This window comes from Myotis yumanensis, unplaced genomic scaffold (genome assembly GCF_028538775.1).
Source record: "Myotis yumanensis isolate MYYU_CA2020_CCGP unplaced genomic scaffold, mMyoYum1.0.hap1 SCAF_14, whole genome shotgun sequence".
Classification (NCBI taxonomy): Eukaryota; Metazoa; Chordata; class Mammalia; order Chiroptera; family Vespertilionidae; genus Myotis; species Myotis yumanensis.
Window position 1 is genome coordinate 16,895,698 of NW_027223765.1, and position 23,165 is coordinate 16,918,862.

General features: G+C 42.4%; 1 protein-coding gene across 1 annotated transcript in view; it reads left to right on the forward strand.

Moving 5' to 3' along the window:
• Positions 1-319: 319 nt before the first annotated feature.
• The window catches only part of NGLY1 (N-glycanase 1), a 48,057-nt gene continuing 25,211 nt past the window's right edge, over positions 320-23,165 (forward strand). The window contains exons 1-4 of the mRNA XM_070433303.1: positions 320-461; positions 11,219-11,333; positions 16,896-17,141; positions 21,373-21,538. Coding sequence (XP_070289404.1) covers positions 331-461; positions 11,219-11,333; positions 16,896-17,141; positions 21,373-21,538 — 658 coding nt within the window. The 5' untranslated portion in view covers positions 320-330. The remainder of the gene's footprint in view (positions 462-11,218; positions 11,334-16,895; positions 17,142-21,372; positions 21,539-23,165) is intronic.

Sequence of the window (23,165 nt, forward strand, 5' to 3'; positions counted from 1 at the left end):
TTCCCTCCAGCCCAGCCCCAGTCCCCGGCTCTCTGGGCGGAACCCCCAGTCTCTACAAGACAGCCCCTCCTTACCCGCCGAGCCGCCCCCCTCCTACCGGGCTCCGCTGCCCCCTCGCAGGTCAAGCCCCGGCCCCTCCCGACCTAGACTCGCCCCGTCCATCAGGCCCTCGCCCTCCCCCTCCAGGCGACCCCCGCCCCCCAATCAGGCCCTCGCGCCCCCACCCCCGCCAGCAGCCCCCCGCCCCGCCCTCCCCGCCGCAGCGGCCGGCGCTCGGCGCGTGCTCAGTGCGGCCGCGGCGCGGGGGGCGGGGACGCCGGGCGCTCAAGCATGGCGGCGGCGGCGCTGGGCAGCTCCTCGGCCTGCGCGTCCCCGGCCGTGGCCGAGCTCTGCCAGAACACCCCCGAGACCTTTCTGGAGGCCTCCAAGCTGCTGCTCACCTACGCCGACAACATCCTCAGGTGGCGGGCGGCGGGGTCCGGCCGGGCTGCGGGGACGGGAGGGGCGCGGCGCCGGCTCGGCCTGGGTTTGGGGGCGCCCGGCCCGGTGCGGCCCGGCCCCGGAGGGCGGCAAGGCCGGGGGGGCGGGGGTCTGGCTCCGGCTCCGTGTCGCCGCCTGCGGAGCAGGGGCCTGGAGAGCCGGCCGGGCCCCACCGCGCCCGGGAAGAGGAAGTTTCTGTGCACGTGTAACTTGGCCCTCGATGTCGGGGTGCTGGGGGGAGCTGGCGGCCCGGGGCGGGGCGAGGGGGTGGGGAAGGCGGGCCCCCAGGCACCTGCCTCGGACCTGCTGCCGGAGCAGCTTCGCAGGAAACCGACCGCCTTGCCTTCCCACCGCCCGCCTTCCATTTCCACATGCCCGTCACAAGTTAGTCGCCGACAACATGCTTCCCTCCTAACAGTTTGTGATTATATGAAGCACCATACTGAATTAGTGGGGAACCCTTCCAGGGTGCGCTTGTTTCTGTGCCCAGTTTTGTGGCGTGAGCCCTGATTCGCCACGTGATTGTAAAGTGACCGTTTTCATGTTAACATCTGGATTCCACTTTCAAAATGACTCTTGAAATACCGATGTGTGAAGATAATCACCTGCGATACGAGCAACTTGTGTCCTTCTCCTGGGAGCCGAAGCGCAGCTCCAGGTCTCCAGGGGGCGGACAGATTCCGGGGGGGATTGGGAGGCAAGTTTGGCTGCTCCTTTGGAGTCATTAGCACCTCGGCTCCTGTCGTGGTCGGCAAACTCAGTAGTCCACAGAGCCAAATACCAACAGTACAACGATTGAAATTTCTTTTGAGAGCCAAATTTTTTAAACTTAAACTATACAGGTAGGTACGTTGTTATTAACTTAATCAGGGCACTCCTAAGGCTTAGGAAGAGCCACACTCAAGGGGCCAAAGAGCCGCAGTTTGCCGACCAGGCTTAGATCAAAGGCCGCATCCTCAGCAGGGACCTGGAGGGCAGGGGAGGGAAGGGGAACCAGCTTAGAGGAGCTCCGGGTACCAGGGGCTTTAGCGTGTTTATCAGATCAGGGTGGCTATTATCTAGGTTCTCTGGGCCCCCTCGGCCCCTGGAGCACTTGACCTTCCAGGTGGTGGGTACATTGGCATGAAGTCTAAAAGGAAATCCCTGTTAATTTCAGGTTATAGATGTCATGTGACATTAGCTACAGGTGCAGTGTTTTAATCCGTGGCAGTTACAATAGTGGTCATATAGGTAACATTAGTGACTTAAAAGTAAACTCAAGGAAACACATAGGGAGCCCTTATTATGTGCTACACAATTGTGACCTATGTGGGGACCCCCTTCTTCCTCTGTGACCCCTTTCTCAACTCATCTTGCAGGGGTTCTCAACCTGTGGGTCGCGACCCCTTTGGCGGTCGAACGACCCTTTCACAGGGGTCGCCTAAGACCATCCTGCATATCAGATATTTACATTACGATTCCTAACAGTAGCAACATTACAGTTATGAAGTAGCCACGAAAATAATTTTATGATTGGGTCACAACATGAGGAACTGTATTTAAAGGGCCAGAAGGTTGAGAACCACTGCCCTAAGGGGTCTAACAGCTCTCCAGAGCGCCGGGATGCCAGGGGACTCGGCATGAATGAACTCACAGGTTGACTTCTCCAGAGCCCATCAGCTGGGACCTCCCATGTGGAAAGCGGCCAAACTATTTAAACGCCACTATTCAGAAAAGGGAAGTGGCCTTGTCATGAGGATTTGCTTCTGCTTTCAATGCACTGAACCCCCAAAAATTCTAAGATTAAGGTGTTTTGAGGAGGGAAATCCTTTGCATGCAAATGTCTTGGCATCATAATCATCATTATGAATGTTTACCAGACTCATAGAAGAAACTGGCATGCTGTCAGTTCATGTTACAGCCTTTCACTGGCTTGTGTTTCTGATCTTAAAAAGTGTTTATCTGAAAAGGGAATTAGGAGTTTGGAACTAATATAACAGGAAATGGTATGAAAAACTACCCATTTTAGTTTGTCTTAAGTAATAGTATTAGTCTCTGCTCTCATATTCTTAGAATTTAAACTATTTCAGGTATGGGAGTGGAGGGGTGGGGACCATCCTTTATCTTTCAAGTCCAGTGACCTGCTAACCTCTTTAGAAAGCTTCAGCTTTATTCTATATTTCTAGCCACACTACATTACAGATTTGCTAATCTAACTTATTTGAGGGTTGAGAACCCCAAGGTTTTCTGTTCTCGTTGCTGTTAGGGGGAACCTATTACCGTTAGGGATAAGGCACTGTGTAAGCAGTGTCTTGCTATCCCTTGCTCCTACCTCAGGGTCTGGCATAGTATTTCATAGAATGAGAACTGAAATGAAAATTTCATTAGCAGAATTTTTTTGTTTTCACGACAATACTTGTCACTATACACAAGTGAAAATAATACTTTTGGTTAAGTTTTAAATTTCTGATTTAGATGATGTTTTTCCTATTTCCCAGCTCAGAGTCATAAAGCTAATGAAATTGCAGAATAGAATATATGCTAATTTGCATGCACTATAGGCCATGGATTTGCACCTTTTACCTTTTTCCAGTTCACTGACTTCTAGATAAAGATGATGTGTGTTTAGTGATACCTACTTTTTCAAAAATATGTAATAGTTTCACTGGCATTCCACATGGTTTTCTAAGATAATTTGTTCTTTTTAAAAATTTTGATTTTCCATTAATTTCCTTACCAAACTTTATATAGTTATTGCTTATGAAAGCACCATATATGATTGGGAAGCAAGAATGGAAAGTATTTTTTTCTTTCAAATAAAATAAATATGTTTGGGAGAAAGACACAGGTATGGAAAATAGCCACAGCATAAAATCTAGAGAACAGTTTCCATGACAATGCTTCTCACTTGTTTATGTGTGGAGATAGCAGGGGGACCTAACACAGAACAGTTTTGAGAACAGAAGTTTGATAAGATTGGTCCAGTTAATGGAGTAGCAGAGAACTTGTATTTGACATGATAGGCAAGACAAAGTGATTAGTTTCTAGACTGAAAGAGAAGCATATGAAGGAGTTTTGAAAAGGCATGGGTTTCATTTGTAAAGCTATTGCAGGAATCATAAGGGTAAATGTGGATAGAATGGAGAGTGAAGTATTGTAAGAAGGTTGGCCAATTTTGGATGACTGAATGCAAGAACTGGTAATGTGAGGAGACATCAAAATAACTTCAGATTTCTAATTTAGGTTACTCTCGACAAGGTAGTTAAATGAGGATTGGGGAGTTTGTTGGTATCTTGCGTGGTGGAGAATATATAAGGTTTGTGATCAGGCTGGTGAGTTTAATTCCCCAGCCAACCATTTTATAAAAGTGTGATCATAGGCAATTTATGTAAACTCTCACCTACTTATGGAATTTTTGCAAAAGGTAGACATAAACGACTTGGCTCATGTTATCTGTCAGTTTTTCATGTTAAACAAGCTACATTATGTGTATGTTTCCCTTGTGGTCAGCTAGAGAATTGTAGAGTTAAAGCCAAATATGGTTCCCACATGGTTCTAAGGCAGATAAATGTTTTTGAAAATGTACATGTATCTCCGAATAACAGATTTTCAGAAGGACTAGAAATATTTTAAATGACCTACAAAGAAACTTTTGTGATTAGTAATGACTAAGTTTCCATTTATGTGAACCCTTTCTAGTATTTTGCATTCCAAAGAGGAAGAGGGCTGGTAAATGATCAAATATATTTAATTCTCAGTGTTTCTGAAATAGAGAAAAACATTTTTTCTTTTTTCTTAGCTGCTCTTACTTCAGTGTGAAGCCTATTGTTAACATTTCTTTCTCTTTTTTTTAACCTTTTTATTCCTTTTAAACTGAGCAACTCACTTGGTTGCTCTTCCTAACATTTCTGAAAATCTTAAAATATTGTAGACTAGTGGCTCGGTGAATGAATTCGTGCACATTGAAAGGAAAGTAATTAGAATATTTTAATATCGCTATTCGCCCTTTCTCTATAGTAGAAGTGTCAACCAAATTCACAGTTGACAATGACAGATGGAAACACACATGCAATTGGCGCCAGCGAGGGCTTTATATGTACCATGCATATGCGAGTCAACTTAGCCTTTTATGGATATAGAATAAACTTGCTTAATTAGACCCGCTTTCTGATTTAGCTAAGCTTTTTAAAGCCCAGTGAAGCACTCCAACTTATCTTTCAGATAATTGTCAGCAACATAGCAGTAAATATCAACATGAAGCAGATTATTATTGTAGATCATGCAGGGAGAACAAAGGGTAAAATATTTAACTGCAGCAGTGTTTGACTATATTTTGCACAGTGAGAAACCTGAAGTCATTTTCAAGATCCACCATTTCTTACTTCTTTTCAGTCAGGTCAAGTTTCTAAGCTTTCTAAATCTCTGTTTTCCGGCTAATGAAAAGAAAATAGGATTCCACTGAGTCTCCTATCTACCTATTCCAGGACTTCGGTGAGGATCAAATGAGATGAGGCACGGGAAAATGCTTCACAGACATTTGGTTAAAGTATGAAATGTTTGCACCTGGCTATAAAGCAAGTCATGTCGTGGGCTGAAGAAACTCCAAGGAGACTAGTCGCTAAGGAGAGGAAGCTGGGTGTTGCTATGTGATGGACAGTTGGACACTTAGCATATCAACCTTTTGTATGTAAGGAGAAAAGCATGACTTCCCTACCATTGCAATAGTAAAAACGAAAACCTTTTTTCCCCCATAAATTAAACAATTTGGTAGATATTGGGGGTGAGACAACTTGGAAGACTCCAAAATATGCTAAAAGTTGTGGTTTAGTGAGGTACCAGAAATTTTGCTCCCTTTCAGGACCCCATTCATTCACCATCATTATCTGACAACACCCACCCCTCAAAAAACTCATGTAAAGATGCAAAATAGTTGATAACAAGCAAAATAAATATTACAACTTGCAGAGATAGTCAATGGTCAACAGATATTTAAAAAAAGAAAAACATTTGAGAAAAGTCTGCAGAGAAAATTAAATTAATGGAAGAAGATCAAGCAAAAATAAAGATGATTCTTAGGGATACTTTACCAGTGGTTCTCAACCTTCTGGCCCTTTATGGTTCCTCATGTTGTGACCCAACCATAAAATTATTTTCGTTGCTACTTCATAACTGTAACGTTACTACTGTTATGAATCGTAATGTAAATATCTGATATGCAGGATGGTCCTCGGCAACCCCTGTGAAAGGGTTGTTTGACTGTCAAAGGGGTCGTGACCCACAGGTTGAGAACTGCTGCTTTAGACACTGCAGGATAAGGAGAATAGTAATGAGGTCAAGAATAGTAGACAACCTGGGATGATGCTATAAAGCTAGAGATTCTGAAAGTGTTGCATGCACTTTTCCAAGGGAGGAAATAGAATTTGAGGTCTGATGATAGCCATATAGCCACGTTCTCTAAGCCTTTGAGTGCTTCTGGGGCAGACTTTTGGCATCAGTCTGGGCTCAAGACCATGACTGGTCTGCTCAACATATTTAAAAAGAGAAAGATAGGATTTGGGTAACTGGACATTATACTGTAATTTTGTTGTTGTTTGCAATTTGCTTTTAGTGGGAAAAACAGATAAATGATATGTGAGGTTCATCCATGTTATAAAAAGATAAAAAAATTGCTCAATAGAAACTAAACTATACAAAACCTATAGCAGAGAAGCTTTATATCAACAGTTAGTGTGAAACATATAAAAATAAGCTATATCAAAACAGTGGTGAGAATGGAAAGAAAAATTAGAAAATGAAGTCCAGTGAAAGACTTTGATCATGTAAAATCTGGAAGCTATTCAGAAAAGATAGATTGAAATAGCTCAAGCAGTTTTACAGCAGTAGAATATATCATCCTGGAGGTACTGATGTGTTTATTACACCCAATGGGATGTGTTGAAAATCATGGGAAGATACATAATTTATCTGTAACTAGCTTTGATAATGTAGGATTATTTTTCAGTTTAATGTTTTTTGTTTATATGGTAAGAAAGGCACATTTGTGATACAGTGTGGCATAGATGCCAAGGATGCTAAACACTTGCTGTGCCCAAGCCAGCCTCTCAAAATAAAGGCCTCAAATGTCTGTAATGCCAAGATTGAGAAACCTTGCACTAAAACACAGAATGAAAGAATACAATAGAATATAGCTTTTTCTTTGAGGTTCTCAACTATGATTCTCAAATGAACTAGAGTGAATAACCATGGTTTTGTTTGTTTTTTATTTTTTTATTTCATTTTATTTATTTTATTATTATTATTATTATTTTTGCCGACCTACTTTTTTCTATTATTATTAAATCTTTATTGTTAAGATTATTACAGTTGTTCCTCTTTTTTCCCCCCCATTGCTCCCCTCCACCCGGTTCCCACCCCACCCTCTGCCCTTACCCGCCCAACACACACACTGTCCTCATCCATAGACGTACGATTTTTGTCCAGTCTCTTCCCACACCCCCACACCCCTTTCCCCCCACCCAGAGAATTGTCAGTCCACTCCCTTTCTATGCCCCTGATTCTTTTATATTCACCAGTTTATTCTGTTCATCAGATTTTTTATTCACTTGATTTTTAGATTCACTTGATGGATATGTATTTGTTGTTCATAATTTTTATCTTTACCTTTTTTCTTCTTCTTCCTCTTCTTAAAGGATACCTTCCTGGATTTCATATAATACTGGTTTGGTGGTGATGAACTCCTGTAGCTTTTTCTTATCTGTGAAGCTCTTTATCTGACCTTCAATTCTAAATGATAGCTTTGCTGGGTAAAGTACTCTTGGTTGTAGGTTCTTGGCATTCATCACTTTGAATATTTCTTGCCGCTCCCTTCTGGCCTGCATAGTTTCTGTTGAGAAATCAGCTGACAATCATATGGGCACTCCCTTGTAGGTAACTAACTGTTTTTCTCTTGCTGCTTTTAAGATTCTCTCTTTGTCTTTTGCTCTTGGCATTTTAATTATAATGTGTCTTGGTGTGGTCCTCCTTGGATTCCCTTTGTTTGGGGTTCTCTGCGCTTCCTGGACTTGTAAGTCTATTTCTTTCACCAGCTAGGGGAAGTTTTCTGTCATTTCTTCAAATAGGTTTTCAATATCTTTCTCTCTCTCATCTTCTGGCACGCCCATAATTCAGATGTTGGTACGCTGGAAGTTGTCCCAGAGGCTCTTACAGTATCTTCATATTTTTTGGATTCTTTTTTCTTTTTGCTCTTCCGGTTGGGTGTTTTTTGCTTCTTTGACTTGATTCTTGGGATCCTCTAGTCTGCTGTTGGATCTCTGTATATTATTCTTTATTTCAGTCAGTGTCTGCTTAATTTCTAGTTGGTCCTTTTTCATATCCTCGAGGGTCTCACTGGATTTATCGAGGGTCTCACTAAATTGATGGGCGGTTTCTAGAAAATTCTTGAAGAACCTTATAACCGTGGTTTTGAACTCTATATCCAGTAGTTTGCTTTCCTCCATTTCTGTCATTTGTGACTTGTTTCTTTGTCTCTGCATTTTGGCTGCTTCCCTCTGCACTTTACTTCCGCACCTCCTGTGAGTCTCAGTGTGCTTTTCTCTTTCCTTCTAGTTGTAGAATTTTCACTCAGCCAGCCTTCCTGTGGTTCTGGGTGATGTCCGTTTTGTCTTTTAGTTGTAGTTTTGAAGTGGTTGTGCGAGGCAGCAATTTCAGGTGTTTACCTATGGCGCCATCTTGGTTTCTCCCCCTTGGTTTTGTTTGTTTTTTAATTTCCAATAGTGTGAAGCTAAAATTTTTGTAAAATACAATGAAAGTTTCATGGCAACATGAATACTCTCAATTGCTTTCCTTCTTGTGAATGGATAGCAAAGTGTTTGTAGGTTAGCACCAATCTGTGTGGACATTTGGGAATTTTAGAGATTTTGTCTATGAATATTCTGTAATAAATTTGTATAATTTTTGAAATTAAGGGAAAGAGGTTTAAAAATGATTCATATAGTATTTACAGCAATTGGGCAGTAGGGAATTGCTTGATGGAAAAGAAACGTGAAATTTGTCAAGAATTCCACAATTAAAAATTCTTTTTTCGGGGGTGTTTTTATATCATAATATTCAGAGAGCATGTTTAGTTAGGGCAAAGATAGTCAATCAGTTGCTAGCATCCCCCACCACCACCAGTTTCATACCCCGGGCAGATGGCCTCAAAACTCCTTCCTATGGATCTCTGACACAGCCTCAGAATCCTTAATATAATCCTAATGGAAGCCACCCCCATTTAAAAAGAGTTGGTATCAAATGTAAAACCAACTTATCATACTTAAATTATGTTCCGAAGATAGAGTATTAATAGTATGATTACCTTAATTTTGTATTTCTTTCTTTTTTTAAAAATAGCCTTTCTGATTTATCAAGGTTCTTAACAAACTCAAATCAAAGCTTTTCATATGCCGGTCTCATCACATGTATACTATTCAAAATCTTAATTATGGTAAAAGAAATTCATATTTTCATTTTACCATCATATTTGCTGTGACAAAAATATATCTTGAGCTGAAGCAGAACTTACAGTAAATACAGCCAGTCATTGTTTAGGGAAGAAAGAAAATCAAGTGACTAAAAGTATACCTAGGTTCATGTTTGTCAGAAGTAAAGTTTTTGAGGAACTGTGATCTGTTTTATAGCTTCTTAGTTTCTTTTATTCATTTATTTCATAAGTGTTTATTAGCCACCATCTATGTGTCACACACCATTCTTTTTTTTTTTTTTTTTTTAATATATTTTTATTTCAAAGAGGAAGGGAGAGAGAGAGAAACATCAGTGATGAGAGAGAATCTGGCTGCCTCCTAGGGGCGAGCCCGCTGGAAAATCGAATCATGACCTCCTGGTTCATAGGTTGATACTCAACCATGAGCCACTGCGGCTGGGCCATCACGCACAATCTACACTAATAAAAGAGAAACGTGGTAATTGGCGTACGACCGCTACCCTTCCCATTGGCTAATCAGCGTATCCTTATGCAAATTAACTGTCAGCCAAGATGGCGGCCGGCAGCCATGCACTGAAGCAAGCAGGGAGGCTTGCTTCCTCCAGGAACTGCAGACTCCAACGTTCCCCACCTCACTTGCTGGCCTCTCAACTGCAACTCTAAGCAACTATTACTATGTTGCAAATAAGAAGCTAAACAAAACAGGCTTTCAGTCAGCCCCGGACCGCAACATTGTATCCATGTTTTCAGCAGCGAGGCCTCAGAGCTAAAGCTGGCCCAGAATAAAAAAAAAAAAAGAAAACAAGGAGCGGTTGGGAGCTTTTAGTCAACTGCCAGCGGGAAAACAGCCCTCAGCCCCTCAGCCAGCCTGGCCAGGCATCCCAGTGGGGACCCGCACCCTGATCCAGGACACCCTTCAGGGCAAACCAGCCGGACCCTACCCGTGCACCAGGCCTCTATTCTATATAGTAAAAGGGTAATATGCCTCCCGGCACCGGGATCAGCGGAGCAGCGAGGCTCCTGGCACTGGGATCAGCGTGACAGGGGGCAGCGCCCAAACCCCCTGATCAGCCCTGCTCTGTGCCTGATAGGGGGGGAGCTCCCCAATCCCCCGATTGCCCTGCGGCTCTGTGTGTGACAGGGTGCAGCGCACCAACACCCTGATCAGCCCTGCTCTGTGTGTGACAGGGTAGAACCATAACCTCTCCATCGGCCCTGCCCTGAGTGTGACAGTGGCGGCGCCCCAACCCCCTGATTGGCCCTGCTCTGTGGGTAATAGAGGGTGGCGCCCCAACCCCCCTCCACGGGCCTTGCTCTGTGTGTGACAGGGTAGAGCCATAACCTCCCCTTTGGCTCTACCCTGAGTGTGACAGGGTGCAGCGCCCCAACCCCTGATCCACCCTGCTCTGTGTGTGACAGGGGGCGGTGCCCCAGCTCCCCTATCGGCCCTACTCTGTGAGTGACAGGGAGCAGCGCCCCAACCCCCTGATCGGCCCTGCTCTGTGCGTGACAGGGGGTGGCGCCGCAACCTCCCCATTGACCCTGCCTTGAGTATAACGGGGCGGTGCCCCAACCCCCCAATCAGTCTACCCTGAGCGTGACTGAGGGTGGCATTGCAACCTCCCGATCCGCCCTGCTCTGTGCATGACGGGGCGGCGCCCCAACTCCCCAATTGGCCCTGCCCTGAGCCTGACCAGGGGCTGCACTTAGGGATTGGGCCTGCCCTCTGCCACCCGGAAGCAGGCCTAAGCCAGCAGGTCATTATCTCCCAAGGGGTCCCAGACTGTGAGAGGGCACAGGCCGGGTTGGGGGACCCCCCCCCCCCTCCGAGTGCACAAATTTTTGTGCACGGGGCCCCTAGTTCTTTTTTTTTTTTTTTTTTTTAGTTCTTAATAATTGAGATACATCAGAACAAAGTAGGCAGAGCCTTCAGCTGCCTCTTTGGAGCTCGCTGACAAGGATTTTTTCCCTAGCAACCTAAAAACTCATAAAGGTATCTAGCTTTAATAGCACAGTATTAAAATATCACATGGATTTCCTATGGCAGCATTAATATTTTCAGCTGTGAAATTAAACAGTGATGTTGTAGAAATGTATGGTAAGGAAAGAATCACAAAATCAGGTACTTTTCCAGACTGTGCTCCCCCTTTCTTTAAAGTTGGGATTTATCCTACTTTGTAGGAATATAGCTGGTATAAAATGTGAAAAGGAATGCAAAAAACTGTGAAAAATATTAACTGTTACATATAACATGTAATCAAACTTTTTTTTTTTAATCAGAAACCCTAATGATGAAAAATATAGATCTATCCGGATTGGAAACACAACTTTTTCTACTAGACTCTTGCCCGTCAGAGGAGCAGTTGAATGTTTATTTGAAATGGGCTTTGAGGAGGTAAGTCTGTTCAAGGGTTTCTTCTCCTCCTCCTCCTCAATGAATGTATGAAGTATTCATTATTGTGTTGATGGATAATTACCTAAATTAGGTTAATACTTTTTAAATTTATTGATCATTGGGGAAATCTGTGGGACTAGTTATTTCTTCACCTATTAGACATTTAAAAGTCACAATAAATCTATTGTAAAATCACAGTAAAATATAACAACTCTCCCACAGGGAAAAGTCTCAATCTGAATTGTGAGGTCAGACATGTAACGCAAGGAAGGACCAAATTCTAGCTCACTTTTGACTTTTAGCAAAAACCTGATTTGTGAGCTAACATGAATACAAATAGTGTGTAACCACCTGTCTCAATAAGAAATGAAAAGGTTAAAACAGAAAAAGTGAGCTTAGTTGCCACACATAAGTTCTGTGACAGGAGAAAAGAATCTCAGTCTGTTGTTTTTTTTTATTGTTTGTTTTTAGGTCAAGAGAAATGTATGGTGTTTCTATCTTCTGTCATCTGTGGGATAGTTTAATTTTATGACACAGTGAAAGTAGTAGTCAAGATTGTGAATTTTCTTTATGTGTATATGCTTAACTATTTATAGTTTGTGGAATACTGAAAAAAGTTGAACCAGGTTATGGAGACTCAGTTGTCAGTAGCAGTCAGAATTGACCAGGCTGTAGAAATTGTTAGGGTGCTAAGTTGCTATAAGATACACTTTCCAGACATCATCCAGAACCACAGGAAGGCTGGCTGAGTGGAAATTCTACAACTAGAAGGAAAGATAAAAGCACACTGAGACTCAGAGGAGGTGCGGAAGTAAAGTGCAGAGGTACGGAAGCTCGAGCGAGTGCAGAAAGGGGCTGGCAACGGAGGACACCGGTGTCTTTTGCAATCGGGAGGGAGGCACAAGCTCCCGACAGCCCTTACTCCAGTTCCGGGCGAATCTCTGGGGACCCAGACTCATACGGGGAGAAACTGGACTGTCTGGCAGTGGGCAGAACTCGAGGGCAGCTTTCTCTCAGAGGTGCTTGTAGCAATTACCAGGCCACTGAGACTTGGGACCTCTTAGGGCAGGACTGAGGATCAGCCATAGCTGTTTGCTCCGCCCTGTTGATTCCCTGAGACCTCGCCCCACCCAAGCTGTGCACAGAGGCTTTTGCATATGAATGGGCTGGCCCTTTGAGATCTAAAATTACCTAACAAACTGCAGCTGGATCAGAAAGACCCAGAACATCCAAAAGAAGGCCCAAGGCCCCACAGCAGCTTGCATTGCTTCACAGCTGGACCTCATCTGGGCACCTCCAAAACACAAACAAGGAAGAGGAACCTGCAGATCTCTCCGTAGTTGCTGCTGGGTAGCCTTAAGCATAGGCTAAATTAGCACCTCCTTAGAGATCCAAGAGCCTGTGTACCCAGTGGTCAGATTGGGACCATCCAGATTACAACTCCTCAGATCCATAAGGGACACACTCAGGGGGCAAACTCAGTGAGCACCGAAGCCCCACTGAAGCAAGTCTTGCCCCAAAAGGGTGTCTTCAGCACAGAAGTTCTCCCACTGTAGACACAGCTGATTCTCACAGCCAATTGGTCTGGAGGTCAATTCCTCCCAGTGATACCTACAACAATCAAGGCTTAACTACAACAAGACTGTGCACACAGCCCACAAAGGGGTGCACCAAAAATGTCCACCCCAGGTAATTGGGGAGGCTGAGCCACTGGGTCCTATAGGACACCTAGCACAGAAAGCCACTCTATCAAAACAGGGAAGCATAAAAAGTGCAAAGACAAAGAAACAGGTCACAAATGACAGAAATGGAGGAAAGCAAACTACTGGATATAGAGTTCAAAACACGGTTATAAGGTTCTTCAAGAATTTTCTAGAAACCGCCCATCAATTTAGTGAGACCCTCGAGGATATGAAAAAGGACCAACTAGAAATTAAGCATACACTTACTGAAATAAAGAATAATATACAGAGATCCAACATCAAACAACAGGATCCCAAGAATCAAGTCAAAAATTTGAAATACGAAGAAGTAAAAAACACCCAACTGGAAAAGCAAAAAGAAAAAAGAATCCAAAAATATCAAGATAGTGTAAGGAGCGTCTGGGACAACTTCCAGGGTACCAACATCTGAATTATGGGGGTGCCAGAAGAAGAGAGAGAGCAAGATATTGAAAACCTATTTGAAGAAATAATGACAGAAAACTTCCCCTACCTGGTGAAAGAAATAGACTTACAAGTCCAGGAAGTGCAGAGAACCCCAAACAAAAGGAATCCAAAGAGGACCACACCAAGACACATCATAATTAAAATGCCAAGGGCAAAAGACAAAGAGAAAATCTTAAAAGCAGCAAGAGAAAAACAGTTAGTTACCTACAAGGGAGTACCCATACGACTGTCAGCTGATTTCTCAACAGAAGCTTTGCAGGCCAGAAGGGAGCGGCAAGAAATATTCAAAGTGATGAACAGCAAGAACCTACAACCAAGATTACTTTATCCAGCAAAGCTATCATTCAGAATTGAAGGTCAGATAAAGAGCTTCACAGACAAGAAAAAGCTAAAGGAGTTCATCACCACCAAACCAGTATTATATGAAATGCTGAAAGGTATTCTTTAAGAAGAGGAAGAAGAAAAAGGTAAAGATAAAAATTATGAACAACAAATACATATCTATCAACAAGTGAATCTAAAAATCAAGTGAATAAAAAATCTGATGAACAGAATAAACTGGTGAATATAATAGAATCAGGAGCATAGAAAGGGAGTGGACTGACCATTCTCGGGTTGGGGGGAAGGGGTGTGGCGGGTGTGGCGGGTGTGGCGGGTGTGGGAAGAGACTGGACAAAAATCGTATACCTGTGGATGAGGACAGTGGGGGGTAAGGGCAGAGGGTGGGATGGGAACCAGGTGGAGGGGAGCAATGGGAGCGGGAAAAAGAGGAACAATTGTAATAATCTGAACAATAAAGATTTATTAAAAAAAAAAAAGATATACTTTCCTTTGTGCCGCACTGCTTGCCTCCCCAGATTCTGTTTCAGGCCTTAGGAATGTATTAGTGAACTAGGTAGATATACATCTTTTCTTACATGAAGCTTGCATTCTAGTAGGTTAGACAGATAGTAGACATGAGGAGTTAGAGGGGACATGAGGAGTTAGTTGGGTTGTCTTGGTGACTGAAAGATATTAATTACCAGCATTTAGTGGGCAGGGACCAGGTTTGCTTAACATCTGACAACAAGAATTATCTCAGCAAAAATGCATTAAGAAACAGGTTTGTTGAATACTAGAATTCTCATTGTTATCTTAAAATGTTATTGGACATAGGACATTAAGCCTGTAATTTTTTCCTTTAATGAAAATGTAGTGCTGTTGATTAAACTTGTTTGGTTCGGACACTCTGGCCATAATCATGTTTTGTTGGAACTGGTCCTAAAAAGAATGAAGGGAAGGGAGACAAGGCATGAGCAGCATCTCTGTCTTAGTGTTTGTCTTATCAGGGCCTCTCTAACCTGTGGACTGAGACATAGTCCCAGACACTTTTCCTGCTATTTTCCATTGCTGTCCATAGTGTCAGCTATTTCTCTCACTGCTCCTCCACTAACAACAATAGGAGATCAGAAGCCTCCATACTTGGATTTAAGCCAGACGTCTGATTTCTTTTCCCAGACCTCATCATAGATGTGAGGTAGTTCCTTCTAATGTTGGAAAAATCATTGTGTTCCAATTTGTGCCAATTATCATGTAGATAATCATTACAACTATAGAAATAGTCTCTTTTTGCTCTTCCCTTCCAACTGTACAAATGTGGTTTTTGGTCTCTGTTCAGTCTAAGTCAGTAATAGCCTGCCAATTAAGATCTTGCAGTTTGAATGCTTGCTCTGACAGTTCTGTAGCATCAGGCAGGATATTTAACTTCTCTAAGCCTTCATATTTTCATATAAAAGTGGAGATTAACCTAATGCCTATCTCTCAGGCTGGTTGTGAGAATTAGTTTAATGTGTGTAAAGTGCTTAGCACAAGGCTAGAACACATCCTATATAATAAAAGCCTAATATACTAAGTGTCTGGTTATCCATTCAACCAGTTAAAGCATAATATGCTAATGATATGCTAAGGCCTTTCCATCACTCGCTATAACGTGCACTTACCACCAGGGGGCAGACAGTCAACCTGGTTGACGAGTCACTATGATATGCACTGACCACCAGGGGGCAGACGCTCTGACTAGTAGGTTAGCTTGCTGCTGGGGTCAGGCCGATAGGGACTGAGCAAGACAGGCCTGGCAAGACAGGCCTGACATACCCTGGAGCCCTCCCGCAGTCCCTCTCCGGCTGGCCAACCTCTTGCGTCCCTCCCCGGCCCAATCGTGCCCTCTTGCAATCTGGGACCCTGAGGGCCTCTAGTAAACACAGTATGTGGAAACAGTCTCTTTTTATAGCTATTATGAGCAATGTATGGAGCTTGCTGGCCTCTTTCAGCTTTTTTTAAAAAGAATTAATGTAGAATTGATTTTCATGTCATTGAGTAATGTTTTGGTGTTAATTCCTCCAGGTCTGCCATCACCAGGAAAATAAGGTTATTTTCAATTGTGGAGTTTAGTTTAAATGCTTACAGTCTTCACGTCTGTCTACTGCACTTAGTAACAACTGTTTTATCTCATTTGCAGTTGGTAGAATTACTGTTGTAACACTGCTGCTTCTCAACACCTTGAAAATTGGTTGAATCTATTTTCATTTCATCTTTTTTCTTGGTTTGTAATTTGCTATTTTACATTGTGAGCTTTGTTATAATGTTTATTATATTTCAAGCATTCTGATAATATTATGGGTATTTATTAAATGAATCACTGCATAAATAATTGGATTTTTATTTTTTGATAGTTCGTTTTGTTTGGACCAGACATATGCTCTTAGTAGGCTAGTGTATATCAACTGTTATTTTTCTAATACTTTGGACAAGTATTATTGTTAACAATCCATGATTTTGAATTGACCATTAGGGTGTACTTTGTGTTATCTTGATGGAATTAATGAAATCTATATACAGACTTCTAATCATGTAGCTATTCTCTAAAGACTTGGTTTTAGAAGATTAAAAAGTTATGTAACTTCTTGTTGGTCTTATGTGACCAGTGATCATTTGGTATGGCTGTATCTCTAGTATCATTATTTCATGGGTCATATCATAGAGAACAGTAGTTATTATATACTGATGCAGGGAAGATAGGAATATGCATATTTGCAACTCTTATGAGGCTTTCTGACTTAGTATTCCTAAAAGATAAATACTTTTCTTTCTTTTTTTTTTTTAAGATAAACACTGTTCTAAAGGTTCTTTGAACTAATAAAACAGGCTTAGCATTATATGCTAACAAGAAGACAAACTTTCTTGTTTATGTTAGGCATTACCTTTGTATATTTAAAAAGTGCCATATAATAAGAAAACAATGATTATTAAAATATGATATTTTCTATAGTATTGGCTTCATTTATACATATATGTAAAAGAATGACTATTAGTATTAAGTAAAGATTAAAATTTTTCCTAATTTTATAAATTCCAGGGAGAAACACATCTTATCTTTCCTAAAAAAGCTTCAGTGGATCAGCTGCAAAAAATTCGTGACCTCATTGCCACAGAGAGAAGTAGCAGATTGGATGAATCATATAAGAGCCACAAAGCAGAATTATCTCAGCAACCTGCAACCAGTATCCAGCTTCCTACAGCACAATCTTCAGATCCTAATGGGTTAACCCAGCATGTAGGGGACAGTGGAGGGCAGTCATCAAATCCACCATTTGCTCCAATGGTAATGTTAGAATTAAACCTTTTTAACTGTTTTTTTTTTTTAAGTTGAAACAGCAGAAGCTCTGAAATATGTTATGACTTATTCCTGAATTTATGCCTCAGCTATTCTAATACATCCAAATTTTCCCAACTCTAAAATATTCTCAAATTTGTAACAAACGTGGGGAAAATGGCTGTCTTTTATTTATACTTTTAAATCTTAACATGGTTTACTGCTTCTTGGGGTAAGTTTTGTTTTTTAATTATAAATATACCTGTACATAAATGCCTTGGTACTTAAATCAGTTACACAAATTAGCTAAAACAAAGTAATGACTTTGCTAGATGGTGGTATGGCTGTCAAATATTTCCTCTGCTGCATTGTTACTTCTGATCTAAATTTTACCTGTTGCCAATCACCATAAAAATTATTAATTCCAGCAACCTAACCATTATCATTGCCTCAGTTCAATAAAAAAAATCAGCTTTTTTAGGTTTAAGGTAAATGCATTAATTTACTGATAGTGGTACTAGCAAATTAGTGATGTTTAGTTATTAGCGTATACAGATATACAGTTCTGAAGAACTTAAATCAAACTACTGCTGTCTTATTTAATAGGAAATTGTCCTGTTTACAAAAGTCCCTTTGATATAGGTCCTTAAGTATTTTCATTATAGTAACTTATCAGTAGTCAATTTAAACTCATATTCTCTTATTTTAATTTTTTAAAAATAGATTTTTATTGATTTCAGAGAGGAAGAGAGAATCATTGACCAGCTGCTTCCTGTATGTCCCCCACTGGGGTTCTAGCCACGACCTGGGCATGTGCCCTGACCGGAATTGAACCTTCACCTCCTGGTTCATAGGTCGATGCTCAACCACTGAGCCTCACCAGCCGGGCTCTCTTATTTTAATTTTGTAAAACACTGTATTATCCTCCATATAGCAGAACTTTATATGGAGTCGGTTATTAAATCTCTTAATTTTCTCCAGCTGAATAATTCCAGAGACTTTAACCTCACCTCCCTGGTAGGAAAATGATTGGCAGTTATTCCTTTGTGTAGGGCTGGGGAGGCCCAAAGCTTGTTTTTAAAAAATAAAGAATAAAAGTGGTAGAAACTGGAGGAAGAGACAGTTACAGTTCTATTTTATAATTCTTGTTGAGTGGTTATATCATGTGATTTGACAAAATACACACTTTTTTTCATGGAGGTTCACTCTTGTGCCTCAATTGACTTATATTAACCTTTAAGTCTTTAAAATATTTTCTACTCATTAACATCACAGCTAATATTTTTTTTATAATAATAAGTGCAGCTGGTGTTTATGAATGCTTCTGGGAAGCTGTTAGTTGACAGTATTGGATATACTAGTAATGATGCTAAGTGACTGTAGGCATCAGATAAGATAGCATATGTGAAAAGAAAGCTTAGTGAACTGTAAAGGACTTGAAAGGTTTGACTGGGAATCAAACCTGTGACCCTTCAGTGCGCAGTCTGATGCTCTAACCATTGGGCAACATCAGGCAGCCCTCCAGTGGACCATTTTGTCCAGCTCCCTTGGTGTGCTTAGGCTGCTTTGGGACGCCACTTACACAATTAAGTCTCTTACAACTTGTTTTCCTTATTAACACTATTACCGAACCTCTTACTAAGATAACAGTCTTCATGCTGCTAAATTTAAGGGACTTTTTCACTTCATTTTTATCTGACCATACATAGTTTTCAGCTCAGTTAATCATTTTCTGGTTTTCTCTCCTTCTGTAACTAGTTCAACTATTGACCCCATTGCTCATATTAGAGAATCTGTGGATCGTGCCTATGTGTTTTTCTACTTTTCTAACTCCTCTGGCCCCACAGTTCAGTCACCAAGATTTGTTGATCCTACTTCCTAAGTTCTTTTTATATTCATTCACTTTTCTACCACTACTATAACAACCTTAGTTTAAGCCACCAGCTCTCTCAAGAATTCTGCAGTTGTCCCCCTGTGGGTCTTTTATACCTGCCTTTTCTACACTACAGCTAGATTGATATTCTGATAATATAAATTTGATCATTTTATTACCTTGCTTAAGTCTCTTTCATAATATCCCATTACAATGGAACGAGGTATGAAAGATTCAGCTACTTACCAACTCAACTTTACTTTCAGCCTTCTGTATCTACGATTTTCTTCTGATTTTTTACTTTATACTAAGCATAATCCCAATTCACATGCTCCCTAGCTACCTACATGCTGTTCCTTTGACAAGAATGGTCTTTTCCTTTCTCTATTTATGAGCTGCTTCTTATTATTCATATTTTACCACAAATATCATATATTCAGGGAATTCTAGGGTCAGAACCCTGTTGAAAAGTCTCACTCTCCTTATTCTTTGCTTTATAACTCTTACCATATCTATAAATAAATTGTCTAACGTACCATTATATCCCCAGTACCTAGCAAATAATAAAAGGTCGTTAAATATTTGAATAAATGAACATTGTTTTATCAGTGTTTCTGTATCCATAGGCTACTTATTCTGAGAGGATAATGTCCTTGTCTATTTTGGTCTCCATTATTTTTTTTTAATATGTTTTTATTAATTTCAGAGAGGAAGGGAGAGGGAAAGAGAGAAACATCAATGATGAGAGAGAATCATGGATCGGCTGCTTCCTGTAGGCCCAACACTGGGGATCAAGCCCTCAACCCAGGCATGTGCCCTGACTGAGAATTGAACCATGACCTCCTAGTTCATAGGTCAATGCTCAACCACTGAGCCATGCCGGCCGGGCTGGTCTCCATTATTTTTAACATAATGTGGTGGTTCTATCATTTTTGTTTAATGCCTCCCGACTTGTATCATAAAGTGATCATGTCTGTCTTGTGCACCCATCCCCAGTGCTTAATACAGTGCCTATCATTAAAAGTATTTGGCAGCCCTGGCTGGTTTGGCTCCATGGATGGAGCATTGGCCTGCGGACTGAAGGGTCTCGGGTTTGATTCTGGTCAGGGGCATATGCCTGGGTTTCGGGCTCAATCCCCAGTAGGGGGCATGCAGAAGGCAGCTGATCAATGATTCTCTTTCATCACTGATGTTTCTCTCTCTCTCTCTCTCTCTCTCTCTCTCTCTCTTTCTCCCTTCCTCTCTGAAATCAATAAAAATATTTTTTTAAAACATTTGGCAATTGTTTTTATTTCTTTAAATTAATCTATCTTTAACCTTTTAATACACTTCCTATAATTAATAACATGTTTGAACTTATTTCTGACATTTTATTTTCTATTTTCTATGTTCCTGCTTTCTTGGCTTTTGTAATCTTTGTTCTTTTAAAATCTTTCTATTTTTGTTTTGTTTAAGTGGGCTCTGCCAAAAGTAATTGTTCTTAGTTTGGACACGCCTCTTTCCTTTTAGGAATCTGAGCATCCTCCGGCACTGTTCAGAGGCACATTCTTTGTTGACAAGGAGTGATGGGGTGAGAGGTGCAAAATGTCTAAGTGTTCCTTCTGCAGGACCCATCCAGTCTCCCTAATGCTTGCTCCAAGGCCTCTTCCTGCTCTGTGGATTCTGTGGCTCCTCTGCCTTTGGGATTATTTTGAGAACTTTTTTTAGTTTTTGTAACCATTCTCTCTAGAGGACATATTACTATGGTTTCTTCCTTTAATTCATTTGTATCTGCCTTTTTTCTTTAAGAGTACTTATCCTTTGCTAATGCTGAATAAAGTTTTAAAAAATTATATTACTTACAGGAATTTGAAGTGGAAAGGGCTGTTACATGCATTGAACAGAGCATTGTCATGATCCAAGCTTGTGGTCAAGAATTCATCGCACACCTGTTTCAATATATCCTCAGTAATATAATATACTCAGAGGGAAAAAATACATGTCTTAGACCAGGGGTCCTCAAACTAAGGCCTGTGGGCCACATGCAAATACAAATATTGTATTTGTTCCCGTTTTGTCTTTTTACTTCAAAATAAGATATGTGCAGTGTGCATAGGAGTTTGTTCATAGTTTTTTTTTAAACTATAGTCCAGCCCTCCAACGGTCTGAGGGACAGTGAACTGGCCCCCTGTTTAAAGAGTTTGAGGACCCCTGTCTTAGACTGTGACACAGATATGGCTATCTCATATTAATTTTGTAAAGGTTTTGAGTATAATTATTTCAGTAAATTCATATGTACCTCTTTATGAAATCATATAGCCAGTGTTTTTTATGTTATTTTTATAGAATATGGAGAAAAACTAATTTCAGGGTTTTTTTTTCTATTAGGTTACTGCTGATTCAATCATTCTGAAAGTTCTTCAGGGCAACCTGCAGCATGTGCTGGTCTATGAAAATCTTGCTCTCCAGCAGAAAGCATTGGCTTGTATTCCCGTCCAAGAACTGAAAAAGAGATCTCAAGAAAAGTTATCTAGAGCTAGAAAATTGGATAAAGGTAGGGGCTTTACATCACCATTCATTACTAAAAATGAATCATCCTATCTAATAAAAGAGAAACATGGTAATTAACCATAACTTCGCTATGCTTCCCATTGGCTAAGCAGGGCGATATGCAAATTAACTGCCAACCAAGATGGCGGCCGGCTGCCAGGCAGCTGAAGTGAACAGGAGGCTTGCTTGCTCCAGTGACAGAGGAAGCCAAGGTTTCCCCGCCTGCCTTGCCGGCCTCTGAGCTTGCTCTCTAAGAAACATTGTTGCAAATATAGAAGCTAAACAAAACTCCAGAAACCTGCTTTCAGCCGTTAGAGCTGGAGCGAGCAGGAGCGAGCAGGACTGAAATAGTGTTACAATTATAGAACCCAAACAAACCCAGATCCCTGCTTTCAGCAGCCGAGGCCTCAAGCTGGAGCCGGCCTCAGAGCTAAAGCCGGCTCTCAGCTCCAGTGACAGCTATAGAAGGTAAATAAATCCCAGAATAAAAAAAAGAAAAGAAAAAAGGAGAGGTTGGGAGCTTCAGTCGCCCGCCAGCCTGAAAACGGCCCTCAGCCCCTCACCCAGACTGGCCAGGCACCCCAGTGGGGACTCCCACCCTGAAGGGGGTTGCAAACAGCCATCATCCCCTCATCCAGGCTGGCCAGGCACCCAAGCGGGACCCCCCATCTTGATCCAGACACCCTTCAGGGCAAACCAGCTGGCCCCCACCCGTGCACCAGGCCTCTATCCTATATAGTAAAAGCGTAATATGCCTCCCAGCACCGGGATCAGCGTAGCCGCGAGGCCTCCTGAACCCAGGATCAGTGGAGCTGCGAGGCCTCCTGGCCCCTGGAGCAGCGTGACAGGGGGCAGTGCCCAAACCCCCTGATCGCCCTGCTGCTCTATGTGTGACAGGGGGCGGGCCATAACCTCCCTATCTGCCCTGTTCTGTTCCTGACAGGGGAAGGTGCCCCAACCCCCTGATCGGCCCTGCTCTGTGCCTGATAGGGGGGAGCTCCCCAGCCCCCTGATCGGCCCTGCTCTGTGCCTGATAGGGAGGAGCTTCCCAACCCCCTGATTGGCCCTGCTCTGTGTGTGATGGGGTAGAGCCGCAACCTCCCCATCGGCCCTGCCCTGAGTGTGACAGCAGCGGAGCCCCAACCCCCTGATCAGTCCTGCTCTGTGTGTGACAGGGGTCGGTGCCCCAACTCCCCTATCGGCCCTACTCTGTTCGTGACAAGGGGGAGCTCCCCAACCCCCTGATGGGCCCTGCTCTGTGCATGACAGGGTGGCGCCGCAACCTCCCCATCGACCCTGCCTTGAGTGTGACGGGGTGGTGCCCCAACCCCCCAATTGGCCCTACCCTGAGCGTGACTGGGGGTGGCATCGCAACCTCCTGATCCACCCTGCTCTGTGCATGACAGGGGTGGCGCCCCAACTCCCCAATCGGCCCTGCTCTGAGCCCGACCAGGGGCTGCACCTAGGGATTGGGCCTGCCCTGTGCCACCCGGGAGCAGGCCTAAGCCAGCAGGTCGTTATCTCCCGAGGGGTCCCAGACTGTGAGAGGGCACAAGTGGGGCTGAGGGACACCCCCCCCCCCACCAGTGCACAAATTTTTGTGCACCGGACCTCTAGTTGCTAAATAAACA